Raw genomic sequence first — 20,303 nt, 5'->3', positions numbered from 1 at the left:
GCACTAGGTGAAAGCATTCAAGCAATGTTTTCTGTTTAAAACAGTATCTCCAAGTGATCTTTAGTACAGCTGTCAGATTCTAGTAAAAGACCCATCTTGTGCTTCATAGCATATTGATTTCTTTGACCTTGCCATAGGATTTTGCACTGTTATTGGTGGTGCCTTTCTTTCACCTGTGTCAAACCAATAAAGTAAAAAGGGGAAAAAATCCTTCCCCATCAGCAATTTGAATTCAGTTCTGTAGCTTTTTAAGACATTTTAAGTTTTGTATTTCGTGAAATAGCTTCCTGATCTTTAGTCAGAATGCTGATTAGTAACTGCTGACTTTGCCAGCAATACCCAGTATAGATCTCTTGTTAATTTAATCTCAGTAAATGTCTGCATTTTGCCTTTAAATTACACTGTTTTCTTCTGTTTTCTTATATTTCCTACTGTTGTGTTGTCCCATAACCCTACACTCTGGCATATGTTACTTTTGCATGTTACAGTTGTGATAGCTGTGCTGCAATAACTGCTACGCAATAGCTGTGCAAATTCTGTGTTTTACTGAAGGAGGAAGTAGAAACCAGTTACACCATTTCTGAGCTACTCTTCTAAAACCTTCTATTGATTTAAACATCAGATGACATTCGTTATTCTTTATTTACTTAGTTATATTTATTAGTTCACATTATTTTGTCACTCTAGTTATTTCCAGTTATTTCATTGCACAAGAAGTGTAAAACAAGTGAGCTAAAATCTGAACTAAGATGAACTATATAGCTAGTTTGACAGCTGCTGACCAACATCACTTAAACAGATACTATTTGTATTCTGAAAAAGTTATATGCACGCACACACACATTTATGGTACTAACACGCTTACAGAATTAGTTTACCTTCATATTTTTCATGTTTATTCTTTGCTATATTTAAGCTGCCTGGAGAAAGGTCAACAGAAACGAATTCACATTCTGTTGTGCAGCAATACACAAATAAAAGATTTCACACTACATTAGGCATACTCAGGTATCCAATATAGCCTAATCTAAAATCCAACAGTGAAGCCAATCCAGAAGAGGTAACAAAGGAACTGGTATTTTCAGGGTTCCACTAGAGTTACCATGTGCAACAAGTGGCACCCATGCGCAGACTGCTGCTTAGAGCCATCACATGAAGGTTACGCCTTTCTCCTTCTCAGCCTGCTCACACATGAGTTGTACCGGTCCTCATTATTCAGCTGGCTGAAAAGTAAGTTTATCTATAATCTACCCTGTATGATTATAAGGGTTCCTAAGACTACACAGAAACCATTTATAATGGGAAATTCTACAAATGAAAACCAGGGAAATATACCACTGTGCTTTGAATTAGCAAATACTTTCATTCTAATCAATTTTGCTAACATAAAGTCACCAAAGCATTAAAGTTAATGCATCATTCTTGGCTCAGTTAATATTTTGTTAATTTGATACAGAGTTTACACTTTTATAAAAGCATTTTTAAAATTTCAGCATTCAGCAAAATTAGTACTTGTTTTATGATAATATTGTTAATTTAATGCATGACTTGGAATTATACTTCAAAGTGAAATGGAATAATATGCCTTTTCTGTTGTTGCAGGCATCTCTGCCCATGCATCAGTGAACTGACCTTAAATTTTAACATAGGCAGCACAAAATTACTCTGGTATTTCAATAATTCTTTGCAATTCAATCATCCAGTCCATCAGTTTCAGACAGATTTTGCAACAACCTACCCATGAAAGCTAAAGTGATTTTTAACATTATGCTTTTATGGTTAATCTCTGGAAAGAGCTGCAGTGACTCCTGCTTTATTCTATATATACAGATAAAGTTAAAAGCATACTTAGTGATAAATAAATGCCTATGAAAGAACCCAGCTAATGTACTGCTAGTGGCTTTTAGGTTTATTCTTGGCTAGGGGTCTTTTTTCTTTTTTGGTTGGTTCGTGTGTTTGATTTGGTTTGGATTATTTTTTCCCTACCCTACTGCATAATTCTAAGTATTGAGTTTTTAACAGTGTTAGTGTGGAGTGATCATAACTCCCATTACAGCTAATGGGAATCCTAAAAGTCTTTTCTGTGGATATACTGAAATGTATAACAATCAGCTGAACAGAAAATTGAAAAGATTTTACAACTTTTTGGACAGTGAATTTTTTCTGCTTCTTTCACTGACATAAATGCCAATTTTCACAATGCTCAATTCCTTGACATCCTTCCTGTCATCAACAAAGCCCTGTCTTACACTAGTCCAGCTTCTCTAACCTCTTGTTCTCTTCTGGCTAACTTTAACGTGCTCTTCCTTCTTACTGTAGCAAGCACAAAAGTTTCCCATCTGCTTGTGTAACCTTTCCACTTGCTTCATTCTGGCTGTTGCTCATGTGTAAGTCCCCTCTCACATCTTTCATCACTCTTTTCCTTGCACTTCCTTCCTTTGCTTCAAAATGCAGCCATGCTTTACGGTTCTCCCCTCTTGTGGGAAAAGGAAAACTTTAACCTATTTGACTCCCAGCTCCTGACCTGATTCCTCATATAAGTCTTCTATTGCAAGTATTTGTTTCATTAATCACTGCACATAATAAAGCCATCCTATCAGTCAGGCTCAAAACTTTTGCTTCTTTTAAATAAGTGTATTGTTTGTCCAGATTTCCCACATAAAGCTCTTATTCCACCTCCAGTTTTGGCCTGGAAAGAGAAAGAGGTGCTTGGTCATTTGGCCCAGACTTACAGATGTCCAGCAGTCCTTACAGAGCAATTTGGATAGGCCTTTTATAGGAACAATTGATGTGAGCAAGGATCAGCTGTGTGCTATGTGAACAGTAAGACCTTGCCTGCAAAAAGGAGCCACTTACACATTACCAGGCTATGCCTAAATTATAAAGAGTAAAATATATTCTTACTCAAACATTTGTCTGTACATAAAAGCTATAATGGATTTTCAGTGCTTTCAAATCAGGAAGCTTCTTGAGTGAGCTTTGTTGTCGCATAGTTTCATCTCTGACACATCATCTCCAGTCTCAACAAAGATCATCCACCCTGCTGGTGCTTATTCAGAGCAGTGACTTTTGCTGATCATTTAGATCACAGTAACCCTGGCTTTGCTGTGTACCCTCTTGTATCTTCCCCTAACACATCGAACTCTAAAATGAGTTTATAAATCCAGCCCTAGCTTATCTATGCCTTTCTTCATTGAAACATCCTCCACTCCCTTCACCCCAGTACCAGTCTCAGCTACCAGTCTGGTGCATTTCCAAGCAATAAATTATGCAAAGATTCTGTGACTCCATGCTGGTTTATACACAGCTCAGTTCATCTTCAATTAAAGTTTAAATTGAAAAATAAAGATGTTATTTCGTATTTTCTCGGTTTTTTTAAGTCTTTACATATTATTTCTCCAGTACTATTTATGCAAAAATCATTGTTTTGGGTTCTAGCTACATACATTTTTATATCTTTTGTTATAGATGAGATTTTTGGTTTTCCCAAAGGAAAAATTATCACTTAAAAAAATTCTTTTTTCTTCCTACATCATTCACAGCAACTGTCACAACTATTGATAAACACAGAGATTACACACTGAAAAATGGCTGGTCAAGTATCTTCATAATTACTTATTTGAAACATTCTTTCAACTTAAAGTTATTTAGATTACAGTTAATCACAATGTTCTTGAAGGACAGTCAATCTTTTTTTGATACAGTATGTAATTATGTCTTCCCACTCCATGAGCTTCTGCTAATTATGCAATTATCAAGCAAGAAGATTAATATGAAAGATATTCTGAACTAAATGCTTGCTATCTATTTAAAATAAATTCATGTATACTTTCAGCATATATACTCCATTCTCCATACAATCTCAATGCCTTGCACTAGTGTCACTGCTGTCATTTATTTCAGGACACAAAAATCATTTCCTTTGTAGGAAAAAAAGGCCAGAATCCTCCTTACATTCAAGCATTTGAAGAAATTTTTAGGATATATGCATATGATAAACCCACATACTTTGAAGTATCATCAAGAGAATATCAACAAAGGAGAATTTATAAAACCATAAGTTTTCCTCCCATACCCCCCTGCCAATCATAGGCCTGATGTCAGTTCTGGACTTGTTAAAGCCATCCTTAACTACATGATTAATCCCATTACTCTTAAATACTGTAGAAGTCACCTCTTGAAATAGATTTAAAACATGTACCTGTACCATGGAAAACTAACTACTCCCTACACAAATAACAGCATCTACTGATGATCTAATTTATCACTGTTAGTAAGCACCAGTAGTGTCTTTGCACAACTTACATACACATGCATACATTTCAGATTTGCACTGAGGAAAGCAGGAACAAGAAGCTATGTTAGCATCTATTAATCCTTCTATATTAACCCGGGGGCTGAAAAAGGCAGAGGTGTAAAGGGACAGATCTGTAAGTTAAAAGCTAAGGTAATGTAGAAAGCTCAGGCAAACTACAAAACAGATTACTATTCTTTGCAACTCCCAAACTCAAGACAACTCATTAAGGGGTTTCAGACTGCAAGCTGTAGAAAAATAGCTTGAAGCCTGTCACCTGAAGAAGCTTGCACTGGAAAAATCACAGTGCTTGTCTCGTTGGCACTGATGTCATTTTGCATCCATCACCCTTATGCAACATTTTTCAAGTGTATTGTGGGGATGTAAAACATGACAGAGAGCAACAAACAATGGGGGGGGGGGGGGAAGGAAGAACGAAATCTTAAGACACTCACAGCAATTATATTGAAGAAGTCATCGTCTCCAAGGGTATCCAGAATAGAGGAAACTGTCTGTTTTGCAATAGTCAAGCGAAGCCCTTTCATACTGCCACTGACATCTACTAGAATGACCACATCTTTTGGAGAAGTTGCTGCCTGGATGTACCTAAGACAAAAGACAACTTGCTCTTTTAAATACTGAACTTCCTTTCAAATTTCTTAACATGGGTAGTCATCTATTACTTACCATTTCCTGTTTCTGCAGTCAAATGCAATGACTCCATTCTCATCGGGTTCCCATTTAATTCCTGTTTTAAAAAAGAGATGACAAAAAAAATGTATTTTCACAGTACCTGTTCAAAAAGTATCTGTGGCATTGGCCTAAGTAGCACTTAATGGAGTTTCATACTTTAATCTAACAGGGAATTATATTGTAGCATAAGAAATACTAGAAAATAATAAAATAGGATGACCAAACCCAGTATTTTTTTCTCACTCCTTTTTAGTCTATTGTAAGGTGAAAACTTCTTCAAGACTATTATATTCATCATAGTACTGTCACAGAAGTGTTGTCATACTAGGTCATTGGTGTTGACAAGCTTTATCACATGATTGTGAAGTGCTTTTCAAGCCTTGAGCACTCACTACCTGTGCTTCATCTCAACAGGCTATGTTATACTAACTGCTTCATGCATAGGTCACACATGTGATGTTTTGCTCATATCCTGCAGTTGTGGGTCAAAAGAAATATGATAAAAAGCAAAACTTTAAACTTCAGCACAAGACAAGAAGCAGCCTTTAAAATAAGGACTAATATAAATTACTGTATTTTAACAGATTTCTATGGAAATAATACAAGCGATCTAATTGCATTTCATTAAAACTGGTGCAAAGCAAAATCTTAAAACAAGTTTTTGAAATCCTTAAATATAAAGATGTAAGGTTATGTGGAAATCTAAAAAACTCAATAATGAAATACAATGAAGTCTTACTATATGCATCAATAAAGCACATTATCTAAATTCAGTACCATAAAGAAGTGTTTAATTGTTTTGACCTCCTTCTCCACAGTCTATTTAGGAGTTATTTTTCTGATGTATGTATATGTATAAATTAATAGGAATGTTTATGTGTACATGAGTTATCTCGGTGGCTTCATCTCCAAATTAAAATTGGCTTAAGAAATCCCCTCAGAATGCTGAAAACATTCATTAGAAATGTCTCTATTAAACTAGAAAAAGAAGAAACCAACCTGCAAGTATCTGTGAAAGTCATGATTTGTGACAACACTGAGTGAAAAACTGCAGCTGCAGAACACATTTGTCATCCTTTAAGTAAGAACTTGTATTCTTCTTACCTGGGTACTGTCTGAAAAATCCTTTTGCACTTCCAAAGTACTGCCAGATGAGAGAAGGGTCACGATCAAAATTATCAACAAACACCTTATTTAAAGATTCTGACCAATAAACTCCATTTACAATGGCTGGATCTAGGAAAGAGAGGGGAAAAAAAAGGTACATTAGGTAAGTTAAAATTGCTCAGTAGATGATGTATCTGGAACTACTGCATCACTTGTTCTGAAGAACATAATTTGCTATTACTCAATTTACTTTCCCTAAATGCATGGAATGTCTCATGGCAAGACTTTGTGCAATTCTATTTCTGTCCAACCTGGCCTTCCTTAATATCCCCAGCCAAGTTTAATTTTAACTGGGCCTTAGCTTTCCTAACCTGATCCCTAGCTTCCCGGACAACATCCCTGTATTCTTCCAAGGCCACCTGTCCTTGCTTTAAAATGGTTGGTTTGGTTTAAAATATCCCCATCTATCAGTTGCTAAAAGCCCAGGCTGCCCAAATGTGGTTTTACACTGCAGATTGGGTTCAGTATTGGGCAATCAGAAATAAATCAACATATCCTAAGAAGTTATTAAACTTCAAACTGTGGATATTGAAATATGAGACAATTACGATACACTATACTCCCAATTCAATTTGCAAGTGAAGTTAAGAGAATCAAAATGCAAAAATGGAACTAAAATCACAGGCACACTATTTCATTTGTAAGTGTGCATACATGCATGCACAGTAACATTTGCTTAAGCGTTTGAAATGCTACTTCTGCTACCTTGCAAAATAACACTGCTGTTTTGATTTCAGAAGACTACTTAGAATGTGATTTTAATGGAGTGTAAAAAAAGCTAAGTATTATCTTTTCTTACATTCATCAAGAAAAACAGCAGAAAAAGGGAAACAGCTCAGCTACAAATCTTTGAATGTTACTTTCATCCAAATATTTAGTTTTACATAGACTGCTGAAGAAGTAAAGTCAACAAAACAGATGTTAGTTTTAAAACATGTCTAGTGCAGTTACTTGTTTCTCTAGAGGATGGAATATACATTTGAAATCTCTCCAGCCAAGACACATATTAAGCAAGCAGGTGTCACTAGTCCTCAGCTTTGCCTAACTTTCAAAATCCATTCATCAGTCATTTCTAAGTCTGCAGTTACTTCTATAACAAGACGTGATCAAGACATCACAAATTACCTACCAACACTGCCTACCCTGGCATCTATTACCAGGTTATAAAAATTGCTCTTATTTCAGCATCTCAAAATATTGATCCACTATTTGGTATTTAGACATTACGTGAGAAATGAGGCAATAGATTGGGAATCCTATTTTCAGACCACAGGAACTTGCCAGAACTAGTTCAAACATTGGTATGCTGGTTATGCATCTATAAGCAAGTTCTGGTGGAACAGCTGAATCACCAAAAAGTACAGTGACATTATTGACTCAGTGTTACAATACTAAGATAAGGTTATAAGTTTAATTCATCTTTGAAAAGAGCAACTTAGTTCTGAAGGTTGATTCTGTTGGTTTAGGATTTTTTGGTTTTCTTTCTCGGTTTTTTCTTGGAAGTGTTGCTAGAAAAGCCCGTTTAGAGGAAAGCCAAAGAACCAAGGAACCTTTCCTCAAGCCTCTAGAGGACTATAAGCTCATCAGGATTAGTGAAAAGCCAAATGAATCAAACAGAATAATACCATTTTAATTTATATTTAAAATAAACTGTAGTGATCCTTAAAAAGAAACATCCGGATTTCATGCCAAACCTGCTCATTGTACCTTAGTATCCTCAGTTCACTAGATGTCTTTTACCCTGTGTTAGTCAGAAGCTAAATTTTAATGCCCTTTCTCAATGAATCTGTTCTCCAGTGCTACTCACCTAATCAGAACCTTCACTGTCCCTCCAAACCCAATGATCTTTTCATTTGAACAGTATACACACTCCAGCTCCATAAGGTCATGGGACAACTTTAGCATTCTACCTGTTTAGCTTTAAAATGAAAGTGAAATCCTTCCAATGGCATTTTATATATATATATATATATATATATACATATATATATATATATATAAAACTATCTATGCCAACCCAGTAATGGATTTTTTCTTTAGCTCATCTACAAAGAGCTACTTAGCATGCTCGCATAGCTGTACCACAGATTAGAGAACTCCATGGAAACTGGAGCAAGCTGCATGGTACTTAGTTGCCGGCTGAGGTTAAACCATGACAAAATAGAATGAGGAAGTTTTCATTTAGTGCGTTCAGTCTATAGTCTGCATTAGGTTGACAACAGTAATCACTAATCATCCAAATACTGATCCCTATAAACTTTAATGCAGCAACTCTGAAACTAGTAGGAATTATTTAGCTGAAAGAAGCATTAAGCAGACACTTAAAGTAAGAGGACACAATTAAAATGTGATCTAAGATGATTGGGCTTCTTCAAAATGAAACCCAGTGACAATTCACTTCCTTCCTACACACTACATATCTATTATGCTGGCTGTTCTTTTTACAACATACCAAGTTACATTTTATGCACCAACTATTATTATTAACACAGCAAATAAGTTTCACACTCAGTCTTATCCTTAGAATACAAAGAAAAGCAAAGTGGGAAAAAACTGTGTCCACAGGACAAAACTGCAGGCCTGCAAACTGCATGTAGAAACTGTAATTCTTCACTGCCTACTGTATCATCAGGCAGAAGGATTGCAAACCCAAGCTCCTTGTTCCAAATTTGATAATGACTGTTATATGGATGCATCTCTGTCCACATGCACCATACTAAATACAGCAGAGTTCCTGACTGTATAGCCTCATTAAAATTTTAGTCTCTTTTTCTAGTAACCTATATGTTAAGCTTGCAGTTCTGGGCAATTTCCAAATTTAGTAATTTCACCAAATTGCCTAAATTTCCCCTCAATCCTTCATTTAGAAACAGTATTATTAAGTTTTCATATTACTGGTGAATGTCATCTGCATCCCAAAATATTTATATGTCAGTAGTGGCAAAGTAATGCTTGTGAATATTCAGAGATTTGAGGAGGGAGAAAAAGAAGATAAAGCTTAACATAAATGGATAAATGCAAAATCATTAACAGGATTATATGGGGCTCAAAGACAATAAGTGTAAATAGCTTCTGCCACATTCTTGAAACATAATTTCTGCTTTTGCTTCCTGGTGGTTACCCCTAAAATATAATTAAAATATTCCCATTTCCTTGCCTTTTAGATATGCTGTTTGCAATTATATGAGGTTTTGCTCCGCTGCTGTTTGTGTGGATGTTACCTGTTTTTTACTGATATCTAATACAAAACCATCCCCAGGCGAATAGGTACACTGACAAGAATCTGAAACGAAACTGCTGAAGAACAGTACAAATACATGTAGCAATTAAGTTGCTGTCACGGATACTGCTGACACAAAGAAATAGCTCTGGAGTCTCAAGGAAGGCAACCAAGATGTGCCATAGCCATGATTAGACAGCCAAATGTTAGCACTATAATGAAATGTAGTTTAATTCAAAGGATCCATAAGAATACCTAGAGTACAATAAGTCTGTGGGACAAAACTAATACACACACAATGCATTCTGCCTTCTAATTATTCCAGGAAGTGTTTTAGACAATTAAGGATAATACTAAGGGAGTTATGAGATTTCCTCAGTGCTTATGAGGAAAGTTCAGAATACTTCCCTATCTTGCTATACTCTGCTTTATTACTAAGAATAGAAAACTGTTACTGATGATCCTTAGGTTTTTTCCCCTTTTAAATTACCTTTGTAATACAACAATTAACTTCCCCTGGAAAACTATCAAAGACACTGCCATCCAACAACATCAAGGGAAACCCCTAACATTGCAGAGCAGTACTGTCATACAATAAAGCAGTATGAGCACAGCCTACAGGACCAAACACTGGAAAAGAAATGCAAAATCCAGCACCTTTTTGGCTCAAAGATAACAACAATATTAGCTTCGTTTTGATAATACTGACAACATATTTAGTCTGGTTTATTTTAAAGAATAACAAAATCACATACTTTGCTGGGACATACACCAACAATCTACTAATTATACTACTCAACACTAATATGAATGCTTTTCAGGGTGGTCCAACATATTCAAGAGCTGGGGCTGAATGCCAATTTTCACAACTTGCTTTTTTTCTCTCTCTTCTCCTCCCTCTGCCTCTACTGGCTGATGTGGATGCCTCAGCTCACAGATCAAAGCATCTGTAGGCACACAAGAAGGTGCTTCTCCATTTTGCTTTATGTGCTGTGAACTATTTACCAGTGCCAGAAATTAGTCCTTTCTCATAAATACATGGGATGGTAAAGACTTCAAGAGTGTGACTGTATAGAGACATAGTAGCATTTAGTTGTTTCGGCTTACAACATTACATTGATAACACTCCCCTTCTCCTTTCAAGTGGCAGCAGAAGAATGGGACTATGGCCAGATATGTTTATTATTATGGTGAGTTTCAAGAGTAGGTTTGGTGTTGTGTTTTGGGAATTTTTTTGGTTGTTTTGGTTGGTTGGTTGGATTTTGTTGGGATTTTTGTGAACAAGGTGGTCTGAGATTCAACGTTAGTTCATTTAAAACCCAGAAATAACAGCTTCAAACTCCTCCCTAACACCAGGGACGGGGATTCAGTTCTGACTTTGTCAGAAGCCTGCCAGCTAATGAATTACAAAGAACATCCTGCAGCAAATCAGTGCTCCTTCGAAGTCACCCATTCAGTTACTGACCTGGCTGATGTAACAGCTAAAACCAGTCAGTATGTGGGCTGATCTGTAAATTGGTTAGAACAAAGCTCTAGAACCAGCATTTAAGCAAGACTTATGAGCACAGAACATTACCTCTTTTTTTGCTTTAAATTAAGGGAGGAACTTTCAGCAAAATTCCACATCTTCACTTACTGTTCATCCCAAGAAGAAGTAGAAAGATGCTGCTTTAATAAAGCTGTTGTTACAGGAACCAGGCACATAGTACTTCCACCTATCACTAACAGTCGAACAATACAGAATTGCTTACCCAGCAATTGCTAAAAGGCTAAGGAAAATTTAAGTCAAAACCCAGTAATCCTGACAGATGATCACGCCATAAATTAATCTGACCACGGATACCAGGATATTTCTGTATCTTGAGGAAAAGAAACCCCAGCCATTTCCACATTTTTGCAAGGATAAGGACTGAAGACTATATAACCTGAAAGATTAGTTAGAAGATACCACACCACAGAACCCTGGGATGCCAGAGTGGAACTAAGAGCCAGGGTGAACATGAAAAAACACTCTTAGAAACAATTTTCCAAGTAGGAAATAGAAAACAAATGCTCAGAAAACAGGAATTAAGCAAACTGAATAGAGAGCTCGTATGTTCTGAGATTTCATCGCAGAAGCAAAATTAGTCCTGAATACTGAAAAAAAGAGCCAGTTGTGGAGCACAGCAAGAAGAAATCTCTGCATAGGCTGATGGAACAGGGACTACAGGCTGATGGAACAACGAGGAAATCTAAACCTCTGCAAGTGGCACAGCAGGAAAAGATGCCATGAGAAACAATACAGTAAGGCTGTGAAACACACTGCATATTAGAGGAAAAGAAAGCAAATGTGACTGATGCTAAATGAAGGCAACTGTACTGTAACATATTTAACACAGAACATACCAAAAGGGACAATTTTGGCAGAGTTGCTGTCTAAGTGATATGTGATAAAGACAAGATGCAGTCTTGGAAAAGTCATCCTTATGGAAATTTCTCAAGGACAGACCTGTTCATAAATCTTTACAACAACATAACTCTATGCAAACCTGTACACAAACATTTCACAATAAATACCTAATTTCTATTGCTGAGCTAGTCAGAGACATGGAATTGCAGAAATGGGCCAGCTTAGTTACACTACACAGTGCAGTAGGGCTCTCCTGGGTTCAGCAGTAGCAGTCATTTTCTCTCCTTCTTAGTAGCTGGTGCAGCGCTGTGCTTTTGACTTTTGGCCTGGGGACAGCACTGATAACACCGATGTTTTTAATTACTGCTCAGATGTTTAGTCTAACCAAGGACTTTGTGAGTCTCATCCTCTGACAGGGAGGAGGGGAAGCCAGAAGGAAGCAGACACAGGACACCTGAACGAAACTAGCCAAAGAGGTATTCCATACCACAGCATGTCATGCCCAGGATGCAAACTGAGAGTTATCCAGAAGGGTTAGTTCACTGCTCAGTCAGGCTGGGTATCGGTGAGTGGTAATGTATTCTCTTCCCTTGTTATTTCCCTTATCATTATTATTAGTGGTAGCAGTAGTTGTTCGTGTACTGGGCTGTTCTTATATCAACCTGTGGTAGTTACATACTTTCGATTCTCCTCCCCATCCCTCCGGGACACAGGGGAGAAGGAAGAGGGAGAGTGAGCGAGCAGGCTGTGGGGATCCGAGTTACTGACTGCACTTAAACCACAACAAAGGCCCAACAAAAATGCTTTAAACAGGAGCTGTTAAAGGTCTCCCGTTTCATCAACTTGTTACACCCCTCTTGCATACAACAAATGGAGGCATAAGAACCTTTAGAAATACTTGAGCGTGTAAAAATGTGTTACATTAGTACTGGGCTATAACAAAATACACCACTACTGCTACATTCCTGGGAGTATCAATATAGTATGAATGTGCAAGTATCATACATGACAGCACACATATCTATTAGTGTGACAAGTCACCATCTCTTATCCTCTCAAACCAATGGTCCCTTACTGCTGTAGCCCTCTTCCTTGCACAAAAGACTGCATAATCTGAGTGGAATGGAAGTTTTAAACCAAAAATAATTGAAAAAAGCTTCACAGATATTGTTCAAAATCGCTGAAGTCGGTATTATACTGAATACATTGAGCAGATCTGCAAATGCATCTTGGAATTAATATGCTACAAAATCAGTTATGGATTCTTGAACACTATTTGCCTCTTCAGGAATGTGCCAAGTAAAAGCTCCAAGATACCTAAATAAACAAAGTACAGTGTAAAAATGTCTTTGTAAGTTTTTAGCCAAACAATGTTTTGAAACAGTTTATGTTCTAGCCAAGCACACTAATCCTCAACCAGAAGAACAAGCCTTCTTTTTTCCTCTTCACACAACACAGTCCAAGAAAAATCAAAGAAAGGTCTGTGTTCTGCAGAAGGATGGAGAGACAAATTATTACTGTGCTCTAAAATAGTAGACAAAATGAATAAAACTTATCTTTAGATAAATTTCTATGATTTGTCAGTTGTCAACCTTCTCTGCTCCATACTAAACAAAAGCTAAATTTTTTGCACTTGCAATGCAACCATTTAATCAAGTGGGTTTGCATATTTAATCCTAAAGGTTTTCAGAAGCCCAAAACTATTATGTCAATTATCACTACATTTACAGGTTAAGAAGGTTTTTCCAACATAGTTCATGGAGAAAATAAAGTCTCAAAAAATCTTTAAATAAAGCAAAATAAACTAAAAACAAGTAAAACTCTCCATTGCATTCCTAGCACATAAACTCAGTCCAGTAAAAATAATCCTATATCAAATCATAAAGATTTCTTCATTGATCTATTCCACACTCTGGGTACTTTCTCTTGTTTGTTACTTTAAGCCAATAATAGAACATACTGCAGTTCCCTGATTGCTTTTTCCTCATTGAAATAATGAAATAAACCAAGTAAGGGAAATTAGCACTTTAAAAGATAACAAACCAATTATAATTCCTTTCCGTTAATTTTTTTAAGGTACATTACTATGGGAAAAAAAGGGAAACAATTTGCATGCTAGAAGATAATGAGCAAAAGCCTACAAGAAATTCTCCACAGACACAGGCAGAAATCAGAAATAACTGTTCTCAAATAATTATTAAGCATATAACACCAATAAAATGCTTACTGTGTAATACATATATTTATACCCAACCATGTACCCCTGCAAAGAGATGTAGACAATAGCTGTATGGTGGGTTGTTTTTTGTGTGTTTGGGGGTTTTTTTGATAGGCTCAAACTTTTCTTCAGGCTACACACTGATTACCAAATATCAGAAGAGAGCATTTCAAGGAAGGGAAGACAAACTCTAATCCAATGTTTTTTCCAGAATCAAATTGAGAGAATAAAGGTAAGGAGGAGAGCACTTTTTATGTTCAGAGCAACTACATTTGTCTTGCACTAAGTGCAAAGAAAGTAAACTGTATTTGGGTTAGGGCAATGACACCCTAACTGATGTTTCTTAAACCTTCCTGGGTGGAATTTATTCCTATTTCTGCTGAAGGAAAAAGAATGAATGTGTTTGCAGATACACACATTAAGTAAATAATGCCTGGCTTTGGGCACCAACTTCCTTGCATGCACACTGAGTGTGTTTACACATACACCCAGGTCAGTGCAGTGTAGGACCATACTGAGATACCAGTGCTGGAAGTCACAGTGCTTAACTAGCATGATGGCAAGCATGAAGAGCCTTATAGCAGGATTTATTATTTTCAACTCCATGCTCTGCATTAGCATTTTAATGCTCCAGTTGAGCTCCAGTGTGTACCGTGGATGTGTCTTTATACATTCCTATATAGGTTACCTAGTACACAGGCCCAACCAGACAGGAATAACAGCCTTGAACAGCTACTACTTCCAACCCTTCACAATGGGAGCCAGAATGGTGGCTCCACAGCTTTTAATCAGTCACCAGAAGAGTTAATACTTATCAGATACAGTAATGCAGAAAAAAAGAAAGATAAAAGAGGAGACAGACTGATCTTCTACCATAATAGGCCAATAGTAAGTTATTGCCACTTTCTTGCCCCTAAAAGCAACAAGTAGGGGAGGCTTCATGATTAACAGAGGTGTCTCAGGTCAAAAAGCCTCTTAATATGATACCTGAGATAGCATGTACTAACAAAACTTCACTGCCTCATATGTGTCAAAATGCAAAGCCCAACCCTAAGTAACTAGGCAACAGCTGATGAATAAGGAATGGTAGAGAGCAGGGCTTTTCAGAGGAAAAATTTAATGTTACCATGTAGCCTGTATTTGACATCTAGTTGCCATGGCGATGTGGATGTATTAGAAACATACAGATTAGATCCACAGCCAGAGACAGACTAGGACACTAGAAAGATAAAGCACAGCATACATCTTGTGTGGAGATGCCAACACTTCCAAAAAGCTTTCTGTTAGAGACAAAGGACTGAAAACAGGAAAAAGAAATATCTCTGAAGCTAAAGCCCTTTTCAGGAACAAAGCAGTCTAAGTAGACTCTGGGAATCAGATTTGAGGCAGAATTTGACAAAAAACAGACGGAACAAGTGAAGAAGTCTGTGCATCTTTGTCCAATAGCCAGTAAGAGTTAAAACAAAGAAATATGGGAAGTGAGGAAATTCTCTTCAACCTTGACTAAATCAGTTAGACTAAGAGAGTTCCTTTTAAATTAAACAATGACCAACAATAGTGCAAACAGTGTCCTAGATATCTTAAAATGTGAAGACAAGCAACTCAAGGGAAGTATTTCAAAATATAAATATAGTGGTCTAGGACAGTATGCAGCATGATTATTTAAATAACAGCTCCAGGCTGTCGAATTTTCAGAAGCATAGTCCATAAAATCATATACAACAGTGACAGACAAGATTTTATTTCTTCATTTCACACCTTGCAGGAAAAGGGGTTTATATATCTGCTAGCTGCAGATTATAATCTTTCTGCATCACTTGAGAAATTATTTTCTTTTGGTTCTAATATTCTAGAAAATAGGTAATCTCGATTTTGACAGCCACTTGGAAGGCACTGATAGGAAAGTATGACTGAATGATATTCATAGCTCTTTTGAAGTATCAAATTGAAAAAGCCTCAATCAAAAAATGGCTGTGGTTCATCACATTTCAGCGTCTTTCAGAGAAGGCTCTATTACATACAGCAGTTTGGTTTTATTTCCTATGCAAGCAAAACTTTTGATTAGAGTCTGCATTTATTTACTTGTAGTGCGTAAACTCATGTTTTAACGTGCAATGAAAATCATGGAATGGAAATACCACTTGACACAGGTGACATTCTTTAACAGTCTCTAAACTGTTCAAGCAAAACTTAAAAGACAATTTGTGAAGTCTAAGATCTACTTCTGCAATCTTTCTAGCATTCAAGCAAATATGGAAACCAGACAAGAACAGATGAAACCTGAAGCTTTTGCTGCTATAGACACCAAATTCAGAATTATTCAAAGATCTACTGCATTCATTCTGTATGCAATAATTTCTTAAAGTATTAGTGACTATGGAGACAGAAAGATAGGAAGGATGGAAAAAACTCCAAGAAAAGAAAGAAAACATCTCACAACAGGACATGGGGTAATGGTTTTAAACTAAAGAGAGTAGAATCAGACTACATGTAAGGAAGAAATTTTTGATGATGAGGGTGGTGAAACACTGGAACAGGCTGCCCAAAGAGGTGGTAGATACCCATCCCTGGAAACATTCAAGGTGATGCTAGACAGGGCTCTGAGCAACCTTATCTAGTTGAAGATGCTGCTTATTGCAGGGGACCTTTAAAGGTCCCTTCCAATCAAAACTATTATATGATATACATCCCATAAAATGAGCATACATAAACAGTTGATCACCAGCTTTCTATGGTAATGTTAATGATCATCATAACACAAAAGCTTTTAAACAAAGGCTTAAGTCATATGATAGAAATCTATACTTTGAACAGCCAGTAAATGGTAGATGACAAGGGAAGCAAAAAGAGGCCCAAAACACAGTATACATGCACTAAAAAATAATCATATCGTGATCAAAGATAGAAAGAGATAAAGGCCAAACATACTGTCATGGAAGAATGATAAATACGGTCTCTTCCCATGGAAAGCAACTGAATTGTGAAAATGATGAGAGCAATAATAAAAAATGAATTGAAATCCACTGGAAAATATAGGATATTTATATATTTCCTGGCTCTGAAATGAGCTAAGTCCAAATAGACTTCCAGACTTGTAAAATACTTTTAATTACTTCTTTTATAAATTCATATTTACTCAGAGTGATCACTGTTACAGACTCAAAACAGTTCTAATACTTGGATATATTTCAAATCAGTGGCATGAAATTAGTCTCAGTGTGGCATTAGTTTAAAGGAAATTTAGGTTAGACATTATTAATGAAGAATTCAATAGCTTTTTACACATTATTGAACTTTTAATTGTATTTTAAATTCATGAACCCTTTTTTTTAAATGCTGATGACACAGCATGAGACTATCAGCAGCATATTGCATGCCTTATGTTTGTTAGTTGAGTTGACATAAACCGTATCTCTTGTTGACAGAAATGCTTGAAAATATTCACAGACTTCAGCATCCATCAGAGAAAAACTCTGCAGTTATGGAAAGCACTGATAAAATCACTTCCTGTACTTCAAAAACACCAGAACAGCAGCACTACCACAATATGAAGATGGAAAGAACAGGAGGAAGACAGACAGACTTCTTTAAGTCAAAATGTTATCGTTGCAGCAGATTAACTCTTGGACTGTATAACACTGATAATCTAGTTTTATTTTCTATGTTTCTTCTTCTGCACTGTCAGTAAAGACACAGCAACATCTTGCACTAAGGCTACAGCTTCATTATCTAAATATATCTGGATATATACCTAGCAATGTGCAATCTAATGTCATCATCTTTCTCACTCCACTCCCTTACCCTTTTTTCTCTTTAACACCTCAGTCAAAAAAGATTGAGAAATTATTTATCTGACCATGCTCACACTATTCTCCAGCTTCCTTTAAAACAGTCTTCTCTGTAACAAACCTATGTTTCCTAATTTAACAGAGAATCAGGCCGCATGATTTAATAATGTGAAGTGCTTTACTAAGGCACCTGCTCATTTATGATAGCAGAGGTTTTATAAGCTCACCAGTCTCTGGGCTGCCATAGGTATCTACCAAAGACCAGCCAATCTGACACTGAGAAAATTCCTTCCTGCCATAACAGCAGCTGGCAGAATACAAGTATCACAGTCTAATGTTGGGGTAGGAAAGAGGGAACTGTTATTACAAATAGACTTTAAAGATTATTTTATATAAACCATATTTCTCACCTGTTCCTATCTCACATGAATTATAGTAGGCAATGAAGACTTAGTCAATTAGACAAAAAACTGTGACCCCAAAATGTTTTTCCAAAACATGTATCTGTAATATGAAACATAAGTTACTTGATATAACAAAGGATGGGAAAATTCGGTCTTTTATACTCATACACATTGTGAAATGTCAGGCAAAGTTGTAGGAAAATGTTAAGAGAAATGTATTCAGTATAAATAATGTCAACATTAAAAAGAAATCAGCATTAAGCACTGTGCTAAAAGTTCACATAGCTTCCTCAATAAAAAATGTACTCATATAAGGAAATAGCTGATTCAATAGTACAAGCCCCATTCACCATTATAAATGAACGCTGGAGAGTAACTTTCCAGATGCAACAATTTTGAGGAAATGTTATGCTTTATTTTGACATATCATTATTAAAATTGGTAATTGATTCTAACATATTTTCTTCCCCCCCGTGCAGAACAAAGTATCCTCTGAAGCAGAGTCTATCACTTTTTAGGTGGCACAGTTATTGACATCTAGTTTCTAAAAAAGGAAAATAGATTTGAATAGCTATCTGCACATGTCCAGACACAGGTACTGTAGTTCAGGTTAAGCAACAAGTGTGAAAGCAGGAAGGTACTTCAAAGTGCCCTCCTGAATCAGAAAGACATTTACTGAAGATAGTTATTACTGTAGACTTTACTGTATGTAGTCATGTTGATATGTTCCTTTTGCACGTTACCAGCTGCATCTGTTCTTCCACACACCAGTCAACATTTCACCTTGGCCACTTCAAAGACAGTAATCAGTTCTTTTCACAGAGTCCAAGAATTCTTCCAAGCTAAGAGCAGACATTTTCCTGTTTAAACTAATTTGAACAGACACCAACATAAATCAAACTAGGGAAGAAAAACTTCCAAAACTGAGGATGTTCAAAACAAGCCTATTCATTTGTACCAGCATGGTGCTTCTGCCTGTGTGCACCTACAATGACCGGCATTTGAGTATTCATGCAATAGTCACCCCAGGACATTACTAGGAGTAAAGTACAAAAAGCCCAAATTAAAAGATGTAGATATCAGTCCCATAGGACTTTGAAGCACAGGCTTTAATCTCCCTACAGACCACAGTATTTCAGCAAATACTACATTATAAGACCATAAAAATCTATAGAACATAACAGTATGTGGGGAGGTGGCACACACTTGATGCTGTGCTGAAGAGCACCAGATTGCTGAGCCAGATCTAGAACTCTTCAATAGTCACAGTTTAAAGTGAAAAACTGTGCAATCAGGCTATACAATGGAATCCCATTGAAATCAATCTATGGAAAAACAAGCAAGCACTACAGTACTCCATATAGAACTACAATGTCTCTCAAAAGCTGCATGTCATACAGTGTACAAATGGAAGACAGTGCAGAGCTGCAATCTAGCTATCTCTGGACAGGAAGCAAAATAGAGACTTTAAGCTTGTGCTGCACCCTAATAAATTAAAATTCCTCTGATCCAGCACCTGACAACTTAGTTGTAGAGCCACAGTCACAGAACTGTCTTGCATCCATGCAATACTCCAGTGAACCATGCATATGTGTCAGCATCCTTTGGGGTAAGAACAGGCTGCACAGCTCTCCCCCATGTAGCACAGATGTGCCTGTATGTCTTTTCCTCTGACATTCACTAGTGATGAAATCAAAATTACATTTAAAATAACTGAGAGTGTTTAGAATTTGAAAATCTGTTGTTTACCTGGTAGTAAGTTTGGATTCTCTGCTCAATGCCTTAATAAACAAAAAACTCAAAGGATAACTAAGTCTCACAAAGCTGTAGAATGCATTTAATTCCAGTCAGCTGTGTCAATATCTTATAGGAAATATCCTTCCATTATAAAACACAACAATTAAACCAAGATTATACATATAGTAAACTAAAAAGGATGAAAAAGGAAAAAACTAAAACACTCCCATTAGTTTAAATCAACTTACATAAACCTACTTCCTTTCTACTGCCAAATTCTTTTATTTTTTGTTTTAGACAGAAACAGACATGGTGCTCAAGCTACACCTGATCTGATCCCAGTAAAGAGATCATTCTCTTTACCCAATCTACATCTACTGGCACATGCCTGCC

The 20,303-nt window shown here is 36.5% G+C and overlaps 1 protein-coding gene across 1 annotated transcript in view; it reads right to left on the bottom strand.

Moving 5' to 3' along the window:
• The window catches only part of CACNA2D3 (calcium voltage-gated channel auxiliary subunit alpha2delta 3), a 425,935-nt gene that overhangs the window by 233,817 nt on the left and 171,815 nt on the right, over positions 1-20,303 (bottom strand). The window contains exons 6-8 of the mRNA XM_031046070.2: positions 6,092-6,223; positions 4,982-5,042; positions 4,750-4,900 (exon numbers count right to left, since the gene is read on the bottom strand). Of these exons, the coding sequence (XP_030901930.2) occupies positions 4,750-4,900; positions 4,982-5,042; positions 6,092-6,223 (344 nt within the window). The remainder of the gene's footprint in view (positions 1-4,749; positions 4,901-4,981; positions 5,043-6,091; positions 6,224-20,303) is intronic.

Source organism: Melopsittacus undulatus, chromosome 9 (assembly GCF_012275295.1).
Source record: "Melopsittacus undulatus isolate bMelUnd1 chromosome 9, bMelUnd1.mat.Z, whole genome shotgun sequence".
NCBI classification, from domain to species: Eukaryota; Metazoa; Chordata; class Aves; order Psittaciformes; family Psittaculidae; genus Melopsittacus; species Melopsittacus undulatus.
The sequence above is the reverse complement of the archived record's forward strand: the minus strand, read 5'-3'. Positions and strand labels throughout refer to the sequence as shown.